At 41.9% G+C, this 19,207-nt stretch overlaps 1 protein-coding gene across 3 annotated transcripts in view; it reads right to left on the bottom strand.

Moving 5' to 3' along the window:
* Positions 1-19,207, bottom strand: part of LOC139735517 (RNA-binding protein Musashi homolog 2-like) — a 141,167-nt gene that overhangs the window by 32,205 nt on the left and 89,755 nt on the right. For all 3 annotated transcript variants that reach the window (XM_071646272.1, XM_071646273.1, XM_071646274.1), the window contains exon 3: positions 986-1,068. In XM_071646272.1, the coding sequence (XP_071502373.1) occupies positions 986-1,068 (83 nt within the window). The remainder of the gene's footprint in view (positions 1-985; positions 1,069-19,207) is intronic.

Below are 19,207 nucleotides of genomic sequence, written 5' to 3'. Positions count from 1 at the left end.
GAGGACATCAACCTCATCGACAATTTTGGCTGGCATTGCTTTTGGACCACAAAAAAAGCCACGCAAAGAGGATGACATATTGCAAAAAAACAAAAAGGGATCTATTTTTACCGTGGCACATCAGGAAACAAGAGCCGCACTTCATTTTGCATTCATAACTTACACGCTTCGTCAGCTTTCTCGGTCAATGTGTATTCCAACAGCCAAACTCTTTAGAATTCACAACACTGGATTGACCAAACTCCATGGGGCAAAAATTATGCGTACCATTGTGGGAAGGCCACTCAGCTGCATCTAGATGACTTATTACTGCGCGATGCAAAAGCACTATCGGAAATTTGTGCAAGTGCTTTGAACTCTAATCGGGATGAGGCACCGGACATAAATTCTGACCAAAATGGATGGTATAGCTTTTTTCCCCCTATCGTGATACCTGCTACATTTTAATCTATATTCTTATCAAATTTAAAACTTCACTCATGAAACTGCATTACAGTAATAAACACTATCTATTTTATCATTACTATTATCATTATTATTATCATCATCATCATCATCACTACACTTCATAATGTCATTACTACGATTACGGACACAAAAATAGCCACTATTGCCAGTCGATTGTCTTTCTACACATCTGCGTTTATGGCATTCTTTCACTAACCAAAGAAGACAGGTGGCTTGCATAAGTCCCTTCTCAATGCTGAGTAGGGAGGGAGTTTTGTCGATATTGGGATATTAATAGGAGCTTTCTTTTTTTTTTTTAAAGCAGCCAATTTTCCCGTCAATGGATAAAATCTTGTGTATATCTGGAGGGACTAGCAAAAAAACTGGGCTTCCATGATTTAGGATCAATTATGTTTGATGAGTTAGTATGTTTGATCAAATGAATGCAGGGCATGTTTGCATGGGTGTGAAGAAGGGGTGGAGGGTTCAGGGGGATATCAAAGGGGAGGGGGTTAGGGTCAAAGGTCAGAAATATTACCAGTTTTCCATCGAGTTCGTGAAAGTGCTCCTCACAGACATTGTCGACGGTCTTCTCATTGTCGAATATAACAAAGCCGAAACCTGCAGCGTGAAATCAAGCAGAGATAAAACAGACATATTCATTAGTGTCAACAGGTCACAGAAATAGAAAGAGCTTTCGCAAACTGTGAAGGTAGAAATATCAGTTTCATTCTTGATATCATAGTCATTAAAAACGGCCGACATTCACCTTGATGAGGTTGGGAAATTTGTATGTACAGTACTGTATACACCATATATTTCGCGAGTCTAAATTTTCGTGAATCGGGAATTTCCAACGATTTCGCGAGTGGTTAAATTCGCAATCGTGGAGTCCTGTACTGAACGGAGAAGTGTAAATGCGTATGTCACATTCACATCGGAATCAGAGTCAATATTTTCGCGTGTCTTTAATTTAGCAAACAGCACCTGACTCGCGAAATTCACAAAAATAAAACCAAACCTCGAAAAATATTCGGCGTATACAGTATATAATTCAGCATACAAAATCACACATGTGCTAGTCTGCTGGTGAACATTGGCCAGCAGATGGCTCCTTCCAGCCTCATTTCATACCGTCCAAAAAGGGATTATGAAACTTCAAAAAAACAACTAGCCTCCCTTTCAGAAGCTTTCAGAAGTAACAGTAAGGTGATGATGTGCTAGAGAGCAATTCTGGCCAGGAACAGACAATGATGGCAGTTCATCCAATCCTTTTGGATTGGGGGGGGGGGGGGTAGGGGGCAGGAGATAAACAGAGGACACACCACAACAAAGCCCATCACTGGAGATCATTATACTGGAGATCATTATACTGTGATCCATCACATTTTGTCTCCATCACAAAAAACCCACTAAAAACGTCCATGTTCTGCTCAAAGATTACTTTCAAATGAGCATGTCAATTTGCATCATATATGCCTATATGGCCAACAAAAAAAAAAAACCATCAGACATAATACTGTACTTTCTTCTTGCACATAAGATGATGGATACGGTATTCCACTTGCACGCATGGGAATTTTGTGATGTGTTTCTAAGAAAAGAGGGAAAGGGCAGAGAGGAAAACACCAAAAATTGGTTTTCTTTCATCACCGGGAGAGCCATCGTCAGAGAATCTCCCTCCTCACTCGTCTGCAAAGACGACAAAAACACGAAGATAACAAACACATCCTGGCACCCTAAATCTCTCCCCTTCATCTTTTTTTTTTTAGAGACATGAAGCAGGAGAAGAAAACCCCCAGCAACTGCAAAAACACCGGAGTCAATCTTTTCAAAATCCGTCGGGGGCACATGGGCGCGCCCCAGCCACGCCCTTCTCATGATCCACCTCACACCACACACTCTTGTGTGCCCATCTCGAGATGGAAGGATTTCCTTCAGCTTGAATCAAAGACGACTTAATAAAAATAGAGTATGTTGATCTCTATGTTCTGGGCACAATCATGAATCATAGCATCATGATGTAAAGTTCTGGATTTCAGAGCAACTGGACGATTCTGTAAAGCATTGAAAAATAAGAGGGATGGAGAAGCCATATCACCACTTTTTACTATCTTTGGTAGTTAATGTAATAAATACTGAAACAACATAGAACACAGACTTATGTTCTCATGTGAGAGAGGCTACACACATCTTACAAAGATGCAGTTCATCTCATTCATGGTGGATAATTGTGAGCAAGACGTCAAATGCTGCCTGATTTGCTTCTTGTCATCATCTCACCAAAAACTTTCACATGATTGATTTTTTTTCGAGGAGCTGTCAACGACCCCTGAGGAATCCACCTGCCTCGTCACGAAAACATCTTTGGAATGTCAAGGTGTCATGTGACACGCGTGGGGATGATTAAGAGAGACATCGTATGTTTCAGTTACCCAAGTCTCATCAATTTCCTGTGCGACATCTCTTATGAGACTATTCCATCCCCATCAATTTCCGTTGTTGACATTGCGAACAACATTCTTGCTGCAGATGCCCCCCTCGATTCTTCAAAACCTTGTAATTGTTTCTCACACCCTTCATTCTCAGGGCAAAAATACTGAAATTTGTATTAACGGATGTGATCGGCTTGTTAGGATGTTTTTCGTGGAAGGATTCTGCAGTGCCTAGAGGAGCCAGGGTCCTTGATGGCAACCCAACCCCCATCTCCCTCCTCCTCGTTTTTATCCTTACCCTCACCCATCTTCCATTTCCTCCAAAACTAGGGTCTAATTGAAAACATCATCGTCAGCTGGTCCGGGATTGTTTCTCAACACCTACCCCCGGCCTGGCGCAGCCACCGGCAGGGCTGAAGGCAAGCCAGCGGAGGAGGATTCCACTGACTATGGGGACGGAAGACGTGTTTGGGTGTCGGTATTTACACTGAGGCACCTGCATGGGGGGAAGGGTGGGGTGGGGCTCTGCAGCTGCTACTGTCTTGCAGCACTTTCCTCGGTTTCCCATCCCTAGTCTGGCACCATTTGTTTTTCCATCATTAATTTTTACCATTTTTTTTTTCTATTTTCTCCCCTCCCTTTAATGACGTACAGCACTGAACACACACACAAGTCAGAAAATGACAAAAAAACAAAAGCAGGATGTTAACATCAGTTAATGTTTATTTCTTTCCTTGTTCATTAATAAATTTTTGTCTGTCCCTCTCAAGTCCTCTCACATCCCTCCTCCCCCCCCCCCCCCCCCCCCCCCCCCCCGTCCATCTCTCTCTTCATCGTCACGGTTACGGGAGCTTGTACTTCTGCTGCTGATGCTGGAGCAATATATCAAAACACTGCCAAGGATGGGGACCAGTATTCATTAAGGCTGAGGTGTCGCTAGCTTTGCCATGTAATAATAGTCTGCACTGATCTGTCAATGTCAGACCCAGGGAGCCAGAAACACAAACTCCGTTGTGCATGCACGGGAAAGGCGTGAAGGTAAAGATAGGAACAGCCCTCGAACAAGCAAACATGTGACTTTCAGTCACCGAAGGACAGCAGCGGTGACATAAACAAACAGAAACTTTAAAAAGAAGGAGGTCTCGTCGCTTAAAGAAAAAGAGGTAGTGCAGATATTGTATTTGAAGCAGCAGTGCCACCTATTTTCACACCAGTTACCATCCCTTCCACCATAAGGGTATGTGAGTTGAATATCAAGAAAGGGTAAAGGTAAAGAGTCTGACAAAACATATATATCTGGTTAGTGCATCGGCTATTTTTCCAAGCAGACACTAGAAAAACATTAATCGTCATGACAAACTTGAAAGCTTACAATATTGTCAACTTGCATCTTTGAAGCCTTACTGCAATATGGTGTGTGCAAATCGAAGCAATACTGCATACATCAAAAGATGTCCTGACTCCCCCCCCCCCAAAAAAAATGCTTGTGTTAACATCATGTCTCTTGCCTTCCCTTAGATCCCTACACATTGAACATGCATTCGTTCCTGAGCATATGACTTTAATCTGCATCACTGCCTACCAATCTCCTCTTTCAACAGTAGTAGTCACATGCCTCTTTTCCCATCCCTGCTCCCTTCACCTCCATCCAATCAAATAGAACAGCGCCCTCTCGCGAAGCACACCGTCCAATTCGGAATCAATTAAAGAGCTTACGGGCATCGCTAATGAACCTCAACAGCTGTTGAAGCGATTTATCCACTCGATTGCCGTAACACAATTTGTGTGAATACGTCACAGCTTTTTCTTTATCGCACGGGAATGTCCGCCGTGACATTTCCCGCCAAAAGCTGGTAACGAATGGCTTAGGCTCGGCATGATATCCACCGCTCGGCAAGTAGTTGCCTGAAATCGTATTTGTAGACAAGGCTTCCTTGGTGTTCTCAATATACCCAAGTAAAATATCTAATGTTGCATTTCTCCGCATGTGAACATATCATCAATCTTGCATTAAGGCAGACCATACATAAAACTAGTCCTTATTTTGAAATATGAGGGGCTTTTTTGGGGTCGAATACACAAACACTGACACAAACACTGTTTGCTTGTCAGCAGGAAATATACAGTTATAACAAAAAGTTAAGCGTAAATTTTCGATTTGACCTGCTTGTAAGGATCATCAACACTCTCACTACACTTTGCTCGCCATGTAGTATGGTTCTCCAGTTCAATGGAAATATAATATCCCTATCCTTTTGTGATTACTTCTCGCACTATGCGCAACTTTACAGGATTGAACTGTGATGAAAAGGAAGTTATCCTGTGCATAAATCTCAATCAGGAATCAATTAGGGTGTCACTGAACTTCCTCTGGCCGTCATGGAGGATGGAGTCATTATGGAGTGAATCGCCACGGCAACAACATGTCAGAACAAACACATCATTGTCAACTCAATTTAAGCGAGGCTGAAACATTGCGGTGAAAGAAATGCGAGAACATCTCAACCAATGAACAGACAGGCTTCATCCATCTCTTTGAATAATGAACACTCCCTAAAAGCTGATTTGGAAGGTGACAGTTTCAACTTTGACCTTTACTCTCATCCACCCCCACCCCCCCCCCCCCCAAATCCATATTGAAATATCATGACTAAGATAATGACAGCTGGTGACAATTCCGTAATTCTAGAAGATGTAAGAGGAGAGATGAATGCATGTCCTAGATAATATCTAGAACAAATTCAATGGATCTTAACACCTGCACAGGTAGATTTTTTTCCCTCCCCCTTATAACTCGGCAAACGAAATTGCACTGCAGATGTGTGGATACAATTAGCTGCGGCGGGAAATGTGGCTGCCGCAGCCGATCAGAAATTGATCGCCCGTCAGACGGGTCTGCGGATAAAACCTGCCAATATCGATGCCGTGTCCTTGATATCACTGAGAGAGAAAGAGAGAGAAAAGAAACGAAAATTCACACCGGATTTGACCTGACTCTTGCTGGTGCGTACCTGGTAGGTATCCATGAACTAGACAGCCTAACGACAGAAATGGATTTATTAAACAAAGGAAATTACAAACATTGTGAATATGTGATGGGGGGGGGGGGGAATACCGCACACAGTTTTGATTAAATATTTAGTCATATCATAAGTATATAAGTTCCAATTTTTGCAAAGATACAAAAGAAAGGCCATCTCCGCATTGCGTGCTCGTCGACACTGATGCATTGCTCGGCAAACTTTAAACCTCTCTCGCGGAGAGAAACTCCGCATCACTTAACCCAGATAAATGTTTCATTCTGGACATTACTGGGAGAGCCTCTAGCGCTGCTGCGTGTCCCAGTCATGTAAACCCCTCCGGCAGTCATGAGGTTAAACATGAACACATGGATCACATCTATCTTAGTGATCATCCATCATGTTGCATTTGTTTTATTTTCCCTGTCAATCCTGCTCCTGTTTGTTTTGCTGAAGGAGTCGCAAAAAAGGTAGCATATGGCCAAAAAAAAAAAAAATCTATCCCAGATATATTCTATGCAAGTGCCTCACCTTAATACCTGCCAGGAGCTGGTAATGAAATATGAATAATCGTGAAAGATAAGACATATATATTTTTCTGCATCTCTTTCCCTTTATCGGTTATATGATTAGTCAGCTGCAATATGCGGTAGGATAGAAAGAGAGGAGATATAGAATATATTCTATATTTCTTCCTCCATCTCTATCTCTCTCTCTCTCTGTGTCTCTTAATTGGTCATATGACTTTTCAGCTGAAATATATGGTGGGATAGAAAGAAATGAGATATGGAGATATACTTCATTCTACATCTCTTTTTTCCCCCTGTCTCTTTCATATTTATATGATTTGTCAGTTGAAATATATGCTGAGACAGAATGAGAGGTGAATGAAAACTGCGGAAGAGAAACTGTGTGGCAATCTTTAGAATAAAAGTGACGTAAAAAAAAAAAAATGACATGTCTGCTGAGCAGAACTGACGTGAATCGACCATTTTTTCTTTGTCTTTTACCGTCCACAAGCTAACGTTACTTTACATATCTTGCAAGTCTGTCAAACATTTCATACAGTCACAATGGATCTAATATGAGATGAGAAGGGTTTCCATGTTTCCAGCAAAACAAATGAAGCTGAATAACTTTGGCTGAATGCACAATATTTGTTCTTTTCTTCTCCTCTGCGCAGAGTCGCAGCAGCTCCAACTTTATCTGATCACATCTAGTTGATTTCACAACAGATGCAAGGAGAGAAGACAACGCAGTCCGTCCTTTCTCTCAACACAGATCGTCTCTACTCACTCCCTCTGCATTCCACAATAGATTGATCAAGTAAATTTGTCGGAATGCTGACGGTACAATGCTCAGAATTAACGTCGGCATGCACACAAATGGACATGAAGGGGGAAAAAAATGAATTAGTAGAAATTAAATTTCAGTTTGCCAGCCTAATGCATTGCAAACTTTTGAAAAGAAATAGAAAAAGTACACCACAAAAGGGAGAGAATTTAAACTCTTATTTGATTCTGAGTATCTGTTCTCTTGACTGAGTTAGCAAACAATGACAACAGACCTAAACTAAGGTGGAAGAAAAAAATTTGCTGCACTGCCATTTTACATCTAACTAGTCCCTAAAGAATACAGCTTCGCTATCACGTAGCGAACAGATTCAAGACATCGTTTAGACTCTATCTTGCAAATTACTGACTTCTATTGCCAAGAAACACTTGTCATGGCAACAGCCAAACACGGACAGTTGCACTTGCCTCTTCCAACTCATTCGGAAGAAGTCCCCAAACAACATGTAAAGGAAAACCTGGACATATTTTACAAATGGGTGAAATGAATGACATTTTGGAAGTCGAAATGCTAGACACGTATTAATGAATTCAGGCTCCTCGCCTTCTAAGACTTTCATTCCAATACTGGAATAACTTTAGCATTTTGGAAAAAAATACACTTGGTAAGACACATGAGCAACATGCAACCATGGAAAAAATGATTGAATAGCCAGCTTGTGGGTTCAGCACTGCAAATACATTGCAAACTGTAACCCTCGCAACATTTTATTTTTATCTTTTGGCTAGAACTTGCCTTAAAATATGTTATATGATGCATTCCTACACACATCTGTGAAATTTAAGTTCTTGAAATTTTTTTTTTCTTTCTCTGTTCCTGGTTGGTTTTTCATCACTTTCCACAGCCTTTAAAATGCATCAAATTCATCAGCGGAGTGATGCTGCAAAACTCCTAATACGACGACTTGCGCACAACACCTTGCCAGTAATGCAATTGCCCTAGTTAACAACGTGAAGGAATGAATGACTTTTAGGTTTTTCTCCAACCCCCCTCCCCATTCTCGTTTCCCCACCCTGCCAAACTCATCCCTCAAACGAGGACCCACCGTACTGGCCGGCCGAGAGAGTGAATGGTACTGCCCAGCGCCTCAATGGCGTGTATCTAAAAGGATTGAAATTCGAGGCGGCGAAGGCCGGCTTGTTAACCCGTTTACCCGAGACGGGAACTTTGTGCCGTCGCCGCGTAACATAACGCCTCTGGAGGCAGAAGAACTACCAGATGAACACGGCGACATATTTGAGGGATCCCTGTCCAGAGTGAAAGTGCATTGACCTCAGAACAGATGTTATGTGTTAGATAGCTCCAGCATGTATCCCTTTACACATTGCAACAACAACAAAAAGAGAGAAAGAAACAAGACACAGATGCACACAGAATTTGCTTTCATATCTTGGGTTTTTTTTTTTAATTGGAATGTACTTTACGAGCAAGAGAAGAACAAAGAGTCAAACCTAAATTAGTACTGGAACAGACACTAGGCAACATTCACTGCTGTTGAAACTTTTGTAATATTTTTCATGATCCAGGCAAACCCCCAATGATGTAATCTCACTGTTTTTCACATTTTGGGAAATGAAGGGCAAAAGTGTGACTGTAAGACTATGCCTCTACCTAGGATATCCCAAAATGAAACTGACCAGGAACGACCACTCTACCAAAAATGTTAATCAATCAAAAGTACAGAGAAGAAGACATATAGGCCTACTTGGAAAAGGTCATTTTTTCCGTAATTCATGATTACTGATTCCACATGCCTAGTCATTATATATTCCAGACATGCTTTTGTAGATTGAAAAAACTGATGTCTTTTTACATCCCAGAAATGAAAACTGTACCCTGAGTTAGAGGCAGCAGTAAGCTGGATGCAATAAGTTCTGAGTTAAAGGCAGCAACGGATAGTCAACATTTTCTCATCCACCCTCACACCAAGAGACATTTGCTCTACATACATACTCAAACCATGCCTTGCCATCGATCGGCAACACAACATGAGTTCCAGATGGCTGACACAACATTAACATCTGTGCCGGCGTCGGCAAAACATTTCAGAAAAATAAATAAAAACCGCGCGTGGCAAGGGCATCAACTTCCGAATTCAAGCAAGCCCCGTCTTCTTCTCAATGTTCCGAACTTCACGTCATAACACTCACGTGAGAGCGCCATAAAAAACCTTTCTTGCATGCTGTTCCCTCGACACAAGAGCGCCGACATCGCGTCACCCTCCTCCTCTTGTTGCTGTTGTCTGTCTGTACTACTACACATGCACAAAAATCGACGCGAAGTTGCAAAATTAGAGCATATTTTGTGCGCCCCTAAGACGCCAAGTGAGAGTTTTCCCGCATGTGAGAGCAAAATGCCGAAGAGCGAAAGAGAAATGAAGATTGCGAATCATTTTGTGATATCAAAGACAGAAGAAAGATACAACACTAATGGCAATGTGGTTGGAATTGGGTAACGCCGCTCAATTTCGTACCCCAGTAGCAAATGTGTGTCAGTAATTCACATGAACAGTGCTCCACGCAAACAACATAGCCCTTCCCACAACCCACTCACTGATGCAGTTGCTATTGAAATATTGAGTCACTAGAGAACTTGTGCAAGTGCTATGAAAATTGGACAAATTCAAACGTGAATTCATCACGATTTTTGTAAACTAACATGAATGCCTTGGAGTGTGTCTCTTTTTACAAAGGTATTCACTCATGAGCTGATTCTCATTACACAATAAGGATGCTGCAAATGGACTGATAAAAGGAAGTGACAGCTCCATGTAGCATTTCTAACCACACTCTGCACTCAGCCAGAGAAAACCTCAAGGTGAGAATGTTTAAAGGGATTGATTAGAGAGAAATGAGGGCAGCAGAAAGAAAATACCTGTACTTCTTTCAAATTGTTAAACAATTTATGAATTGCCAAATGCATACTTTGTATTATGTATTACTCTTTGTTGGATGGAAATGAAATATAATTGAATTGAATTAATTTGATTTGAAATCTAAGAGAAAAATATATTAAACATACTAAGAAATCAAAATATTATGGAAAAGAGAAAGAGAATGAGGAATGAGAGAGATATATTAAGTAGAGGGAGAGAGATATATAGTTTTAAGGAGACAGATACACAGAGGGGAATACATTTGAAGGAATTACTGGAAGAATGGCACTAACTATGATTAAAAGTACAATGCCTATAGCAGGAGAAGCTAGGTTGGACTGTTTGAACAGACGTCTCATCATTGAAGAATATTCCTAGCAAGAGAGATTCTAAAATGACTTTTGAGAAACAGCACAGAAAAGATAAATAAGAACTTGAGCAAGCCAGTTGCACTTCTCTCTTATAAAATCGTAACAAAAAGATGATACAAACGGAGAAAAACAAAAAAGCGATGATAGAAATACATGAATAAACAATGATGGAAACAAATTGAGGGGAAAAAGTCATGGAAAAGAAAGTCACCAAAGTGTGAGGGACAGCGCGAGATCAAGCGTGATAAGACGAGGGACAAGAAATCGTTGTGCAACTGAAAACACTGATGTCACGTGAAAGAGGAGGGAAAAAGAGAAGTTGTGGTGCGCGGGGGAAAAAAAAAGAAACCTGGAGAAGAAAAATCAAAGTTGACACAAATATTCGAAATATGAGGTGGCATTTGCCGTTTGCTTAACAAAAGGCACAGCTGAGCTGCGGATATCCAATTCTTATGCTTCTCCCTGCCATTAATCATAACATTAAGCGGCGATAAAAATCGTATTCAGCTTTTCCCCCCTCGGGGAGCCCCGGCAAAGCTTCTCTGATTTCATCTGTCAAAGTGAGATGATTATTTCGGTTCCTTGTTATCTTCCCCTGCATCTACCCTACTCTTGCTTGTCTCTGACTACCCATCATCCCCCCACCCCCCCCACCCCCCACCACCACCTCTTCCACTGTGGCATCACCACCGTGATGCCACAGATTTCGATTTCTAATATTTCCAGCCAAATTTTCCTCCTGAAACTGCATAAAACTCGAGAAGCGGCGAAAGTGTGACACGTCAAAGATGCATCAATGTGACAAGGAGCATGAAATAAAATTGCCATCAAAGTTCATGTTCCTAAAAACACAGGCTCTTGTGGTGGAATAGGACCAAAAAAAAAAACAATCTAAGCAGCATTTAAATCACTGCTAAATGAAGTGTAACAATGACATCTCAATAACTTACAAGAAAAAAACAAAAACATGATTCTGATCTCATTTGATTATTTGTGACCATAGTTCCAACTGGACTCGAGGGCAACACATTGCACATTACCTTGAGCAATAAAATTCTTTTCTTCACATTTATGGTAGGTGTAGCACTGCCATTTGATCTACTGCAGAACACAGGTCAATGAACTAAGCACATTTCTACCTTCTTAAAAGGCGAATCAAAACAAAATTAGATTTTTAAGCAAAATGCACAAACCTACTAAAAATAACCTCCCTCCCCCATAAAAAAGGGACCAAGTGAAAAGACCAACATAATGTACATAACACAAATGGTAAAGAGATAGATATGAAAATCGAGGTTAGTTTAAATGTATGTGAGAACCTCAAATATGGAGCAATTTTTAGATATGGAATACAAAACTCTCATCATACGACCCCCTTGAGATCTTCTTTCATCTATTCTCATTATTTGGGGAGATTGGATTTGATTCTCTGCAAATACTAATCATGGCTTGACAGGCAATGCACATGCTCGTGCCTATGACAGTTGTACCCAATATATGGGGCTGACCACATTTCCTGGTCAAAGGTTAAAAAAACACATAATTAGTGCTAAGTCCTCTATTCACTAATATCCACTTGGGCACGGAGTAGAATTGTGCTTTAATGCATGAACTCGCCGCTTGGAATTTCGCCATTTGTTGACCACAGGGAGGCATACGTAAACAGATTTGCATTAAAGTAATTGGGATTCAGGAATGTCGGGTAATCAGATTTTTCTTTCTTAGACGCTCTGTGCTTTCTCTCCAGCGGACCAATAGAGGCTGCTGAGAGGTCGTGTATTTCCCTCGGTGAATGCCGTAAGTCACGGGGGTCACTTCGATCTGGTAATTAGAAGAAAGTGATGATAACTACTTCTTTATTAGTGAGTAATCAAGTTTCATTTACGTGTACTCAAAGAACAGAATGACCCAAATACATGTTAATCGCAATCTGCTTCAATGAATTCGAGATGGTGCTTTTGTTTTGGTTTTGTCGGGAAGAATAACTTCACAGCATGAAGAATCTTGTTTGGATATTCACTTACACCGAGAAAACACTAATCTACTTTAGCAGCAGACTTGGTCATGGTAAGTAGAACTATTTGAAAATCTCTTATGAATTTCTATATCAAGAAAGCTGAATATTCATACTTGTATGTTTCTTGAGCAAGGGAGAGGTGGCTACCTCGAGACAAAAGTTGGATTACTTCTTAAGATGTTGCAAACCATAACTTTGTAAAAGTTGAAATCATATTAACCTTCATCTTTACTATGCTTTATTTACCATTTGGCATGAATGCTGGAGTGGGTTTTTTTTTGCTGATTGGTGCAGATGTTCAGAAACTAATTGTCAAGAGAATAGAGATTACCTAATCCCCCTAATCCCAACTGCATCGCCACCGACCGCCCTCCTGGTGGATTGTTGGCTTGCTAATCTCCAACCACATCAAGTTTTGATGGACTACGCAATGTTGATATAAAAAAAAAAAAAAAAAACTTGGCGAGTTAAGTTGAGCACCTGAGCACACAAAGGCTTAAATGACAAATCGTTATGGCCAGAATGTTTCTTGACATTTACAAGTCAGGAATGTTTGCGGGAGACGTCCCTGACTCGCGTGCGGCACAGAAATGACCTCCGTCCCAGCGATTTTCAGCCCGACTGATTCCCATCTTCCTCCAAGATCCAAGGCTGAGGAGGAGAGATGGCGACATATGTACGAAAACAAGAACATGTCCTGTACACCCACACACTGACGACCCCACAAGCACATGAATGGCAAAATGCTAAATTCATCTCTGCGCTAATTGCCAGCTACATGGGAGTAGCTGCACACAATGGAATGGATGGGCAATTCTCTTGCCATACCCATGTTCATTCCATTTTCATTTTTCTCCTTTGCATCGTCAACAGATAGACATCATACAGTCTCCGTCCTCTACAATTAATCAGCATTCCTGGGTTGGACCAATCACATGCGAGTCTTCCACCCGAGTAAACATCGCAGTTGTTTGCCGAGGGAGAAATGGGTATCGCTACGATCTGCGGATGCCATATCATTTCGACGACGACAATGTGCAATAAGATATCGTGCGGGATTCATCGGGCAATTAATATCTGTCCCTTGCATTCATTCTGCATGGGTCTTGTACTCCAACTATTTACCCATTCAATATGTTTAATGATGGGTATGTGTGAGCGTGTGGTTGGGGAGAAAGATACACAATCTCCATTTGGAAAAAAAGAAAAGAAAAAGGAAGAAGGAGGTAAGTGAGTGATCGATGATAATTCTGGCAATTTCCCACAGAAATCCGTCGCCACGGCCGACGGTTCGGAGCGTGATTCTCCACATTCTCCCCCCGCAGCCATCTCACCATTCATGAGATGTGAAAGGCGTGCGTCAATTCAGCACAGTAACCAAGAGACGAGCTGACCTACGGAATGGCGGGCTGAGCTTCTCATCATGACGACAATGTGTAAATCTAATTCTGACACCAGCTTCATCAAGCGCAACTCTGATAAAGCCCGCGGGCTATGTTTCTTTAATATCTATGCAGAATTCCATAATTTCAGACACTAGAGCATAAAATCTGTATTTTCCTCCTTCAAGAAAACTTCTCTAATGTTAACACCACCCTGTCTTTCGCTGAAATTGTTTCCATGCTACTCTCATTCTCTGGATTTGAATAGGTTTCTGAACTTTTACATCCAAGATGCCTACATTATCGTGAATAAGCACGGGGATTGTGATCGGAACCTGGCCAGATGCCAGGTACGGCAACTTGGCAGACAAGTTGCCATGTCACGGTGGCATCCAACGCTCAACGCCAGCAATTCTGCCACTATTACAAGTGATGTTTTATGCATCTCTACCTGGTCAAAATCATTCCAAGGGATGGAGGAATCATGGCCAAGCATTGTTCCATCACTTCCCCCTTTACAATCAAACTCATCTGAGTTGTGCCGGCATACACACGTTTTCTGAATCACACGACCAGAAGAAATCCTCGTCAAACGTTCATTATCGACTTTTTATCTACCAGTCTCATTTCATCTCCTCCTCCTCCTCTCCCTTTTCTTATTAAAGAGAAAGCAAGAGAGAGAGAAAAAAAAGAAGAAGAAAGAAATATGACTGTTGTATCATTTCCATTCATCCCAGGGATAATTAGTGCAGAGAAGTACTCTAGTAAATCACTGCTGACGATGCGGGAGCTCCCCCCTCTCTCTTTCTCGTTTTCTCCAAGCGAGATGAACTTTTGTGAATGGCACATGGGCAAAAAAAAATCGCAGTCGTGCAGTGATTAAACGGCGATGCTTCTCGATACCGTTCCTCTTCCAGATCTCATGACGGCCATGCAATATACATTTCCCAGCCCCCACTTCAGAACTCGCCAGTGCGCCACTTCGGGAGGGGGGTAGACGTACTTTCGTAATAGCACTCCCTGGCTTCAGCCCACACAATCCATCACCCCCCTCCCCCCCCCCCCCCCCCGCCTATTAAATGGTGCGAACCAAACATCAATCACATGTGTTGCCAACGTCGACTGAGCATGAACTAGTAATGAGCACAGGGTTGATATCTCCTTCTTTCTGGCCGAGTGTTTGATTGTCCGAGGACAGTGAATGTGTCTTTTTGTGTGCATGTGTCTTTTTGTGTGCATGTGTCGTGTGTGTGTGTGTGTGTGTGTGTGTGTGTGTGTGTGTGTGTGTGTGTGTGTGTGTGTGTCAGTGTGTGCTTATGTGTGTATGTGTGCATGCTTGTAAGAGGGATTCTTTCATGTTTTCAACACTATTGAAGGACCAGTAAGGTTGATACATGCTTTTAAAAAAAAACATACAATTCGAGCAGAATATATTCTATCCTTTCTTTCCTTTTCCCTTCCTGCTCTTTTGCTGGTTCATCTTGAACATGACTGGCTTGGGCCTAAGTTATGCGCTGATTTGAAATTCTGATTTCCAACATGTCAGATTTGAGAAAGCGTTCTGCGCTCACACGCAGAGACAATTTTGATATTCCACAGCAACCTCGCTCGTAGTTAGGTCGCAAATTTCAGCAGCATTCATCTCCATGAATAAGTCACATTCTTCCTGGTTAATCTTTCAACATGGATGGACAGAACGACGAACATACATGCATACACAAACACACACTTCAACAACTCGCCTACCGGCAGCCATTGCTAAAAACGGATGGAGGGAGTTGGGATGGGGCTGGGCACAGTGTCAATTAGTTGCACTTTCCATCCAAATTATCAATCGGCAGAAATCCGGAGATCAAAGCGTTTTCTCATTTCAATTTTTTTCCCCCTTCCAAGAGATTCTCCCACCACGTCATGGCCGCTGCATATGAATCAATCGGGGTGGAATGAGATCGCCAGGGTTCACGGCTGTACAAACCCACTCTTGCATCACGGAGTCAAAATGTGTTGTTGGGGGTAACCGCATCACCAGCAGGGAGTGACAGTACCCTTGTTGGAACATCCACCCTTACAGCGATTCACCTTGACACCCATCTCCCTCCCCTCGAACGAAATCCCAAAACCAAGCACTGTAAACTGCATAGTGAGAGTGAAAATGACTGAAGTCCTGAATACATCATCACTATGACAGCCCCCCCCCCCCCCCGTGTCCTGAAATATGATGTTGTATAATTCACACTCCAAAGAATTAGACATTTTTCTTCCCCTGGTGATTTCTCATTTATACAATCATTCTCTTTAACGGTACCTTGCCTGAACATACTGAAGAGATGAAGCGTAACCATTTCTGACTTATGAATAGATTAAAAGCAGTCTGACTTGTGCCAAGACTAAGTCTCATTGTGCAATGAAAACAGTCACAAAAGAACGACAAATTAATTACCTCCCTGAAAAGTCTTCCTCTCTTATCAAATAGTCTTTTTCAGCATTCTAAAAGAAAAAAATGTTAAAATCCCCTTTCAGAATGAATTTCCAATAGCGATCTGAGTAAATCCTATCCATCAATCATATCACTCGGCATTTTCAAGTTTACAACCACCTCGCAGCGATTACGGGCAAAACCGTGCTATTTCCATTCTCATTCAAAGTCGCATAAGAAAGACTCGGGGAGTGGAAAAAAAAAAAGAATAGAAAATTGAAATGAAGCTCTTTGGAAGTAATCCCCTTTCAAATATGATACGGCCATTGACTGTGAAACTGAGAGTCAATCCCCAGGACTATAACTGCAGACAGGTGCATCAGGAATTGGATAGCAAATAAAGCTGACTAGCTTTTGGAAGAGGCAGCTGCTAAAACAGAAGCTGTGCAGTTTGAATAGAGACTGATACTTCCAAAATCATACCGTACGACGGTCAAAATGAATAACGTGAATTCCGACAGAGTAATTTTGAGGGTTGGGACAGTATTTGTCTTGATTGGTTGCAGCAAGATTGCATATTCAGCATTTAATTCACTCCACTTGTTGAAAAGTATATTTAAATGCACTATCAGCCAGACACGAGATGTACAAACTGTACAGCATAGAAAAAAACTCCTAATTTGAAGTTTTGCATCTGATTGTGTTGTGTTAAAAAATGTTTTCTACATTTACAATTGAAGATCATGTCAAGAACCTGTTGTTGTCAAATATCAAGAAATTTCATACACTAGATGGCTATAACTCAATTGCCTTGACAGCATTATGACTTTTTATTATGATAATGGGGGGGGGAGAAGTTTGTCATCAGAGTCATGGAGACATTATAATGTAATAATTGGCTTGCACTATTCCGAGTACCACGTGGAAAAGAATGAAAACGTGCTTACACTCCCTGCCCTCCTGGTGGCTGCCTATGAATTAAACAGCGAGTCATTGAAGAAGCTTGTTTAAAAAGTTCCTTCATCTACGGCAGACGGGCACAGAACATGTGAAAGATTGATAATGTGTTGCACATCACAGTCCCTTCTTCTCCATTAGACCAGTCTTTAATCACAGTGCTTAAATTCAATATTTCATCCCGTCGTTGAAGGAGCATTTTAGAGTAGCCAAGAGGCTCGTAGGCCAGAGAGAGAGAGAGAGAGAGAGAAGGGAGAGGGAGAATGGGGGAAGGTGACAAGGAGGAGGAAGAAGAGGAAGAGGGAAGGGGAAGAAAAGCAGGTGCAGAGGAAACGAAGGAGAAAGAGGAAGCTGTGGATGTTGACGAGACAGAAATTATGAAAGCTGAAGAGAGATTAAGTGAGCATAGAAAGGGGGTTGAATAGGGGGAACGTGGAGTGAAAGAAGAGAAAGTGGAGCTAGATGAGGAGTATGAGATAGAAGGAATGATGGAGGAGGAGGAAAGAGGTGGAGGAAGATGAGGAGAAGATGGAGAATGAGAGAAGAGCTGATGAGACAGAAGATGAACAGTGACAAGAGTAACCATTGTTCACAGTAAGAGAATCACCATCAGCGGAGGCAGCTCTGTGATCTCAGGTAGATGTTAACCTACTGAGTGAAGATCGCCCCGTGAGAGAAACATCTGTCATGCATATTGCCGCCATGGCAACCAACATCAAAGAATCATCTGAAATCATGGACCAAAGATATGATACAACTTCAATAAACGATACTAGAAACATAAGAATGGTACTACCTAATGATACCCATTTTTTTTGGGGGGGTGCATACAAATTTGCAACCCTCTGATGAAATACATCATGTTCTTCTGGTATAGTTACCTTCCAATGTGCAATAGATTTTTGGCTGGAATGGCAAGAATAGAGTAACAAGAATTGATATTTAAAAACTAAGAAAAAGAGACAGGGAAAGAGAGATGAAACAGGTATAAAAAGATGAAAAGATAGATGGAGAAAGATGGTTGACGGTAGAGAAAGAGAGAGTATGACAGATAGATAGAGAGAGAGAGAGAGAGAGAGAGAACGAGAAGGAGGAAGAGAGGGCATATGAGTGAGAGAGGGAGACACACGAAGGATTTTCATTTTGTCCAAAGGGCGATGAAATTGGAGCAATTCTGTGCTGGTGGCTGAAACCAGGCCATGCATTGGGAATTCGCCCTCATGGGGGATAGGAAGCTTAGAGCTGGGGGCACAACACAGGTAAGACCAGAGTCATAAAGAAGGAAAATAAGAAAAAATACACAAATAAAGAGGGATCCAGCAATACAGGGAAAAAAAAGAAAAAAAATGGGAGGGGGTTGCAACATGGCCCCAACGTTCAAATCTACCCACCACACTAAGGGCACTTATCACATGGCAATTTTCCTTTCGCGGTGCCCATCGGATTCATCCCGCAAATCGCACTCACAGGATTAACAGTTAAGTTGTCATGGAGAGCGGAGATGGGAGAGTCTAACAAGGACAAGATGCGAAACGAAGAGGATAGGGACGGGTCGTCCACGACTCTTCAGGGATTCTCGAGAGGTGATAAGAAGGAGACCCCCACATGCCTAGCAACCACTAAATCCACGTTCGGGACACCTCAGCAATTCCCAGCGACAGAAATTTAATTTCGCGACAGGAATAGGTGCTAGGGGCCCTGGGTTTGGGATGGAGGTATGAGGGATGGCATGCTCACCTAAGCAAAAACAGAAAGAAAAGGGGACAAAATACAATCTTCCACTGGGCACATCCACGCTATGTATCTTTCAATTCTTGCATGCCAGGCTGCGACGCACTCCTTACTGACATTCACAATTGTTTATCGCTTATTTGCATGCAATTGACCCAGCGCAAGAAGAGGATACTCACAAGGAAAGGAGTGGTCAGTAGAAG

This window comes from Diadema antillarum, unplaced genomic scaffold, assembly GCF_040938485.1.
Source record: "Diadema antillarum isolate AM-2024a unplaced genomic scaffold, OU_Dant_1.0 seq00000583_RagTag, whole genome shotgun sequence".
Lineage (NCBI taxonomy): Eukaryota > Metazoa > Echinodermata > Echinoidea > Diadematoida > Diadematidae > Diadema > Diadema antillarum.
This window is presented reverse-complemented; position numbering and strand designations above follow the sequence as displayed.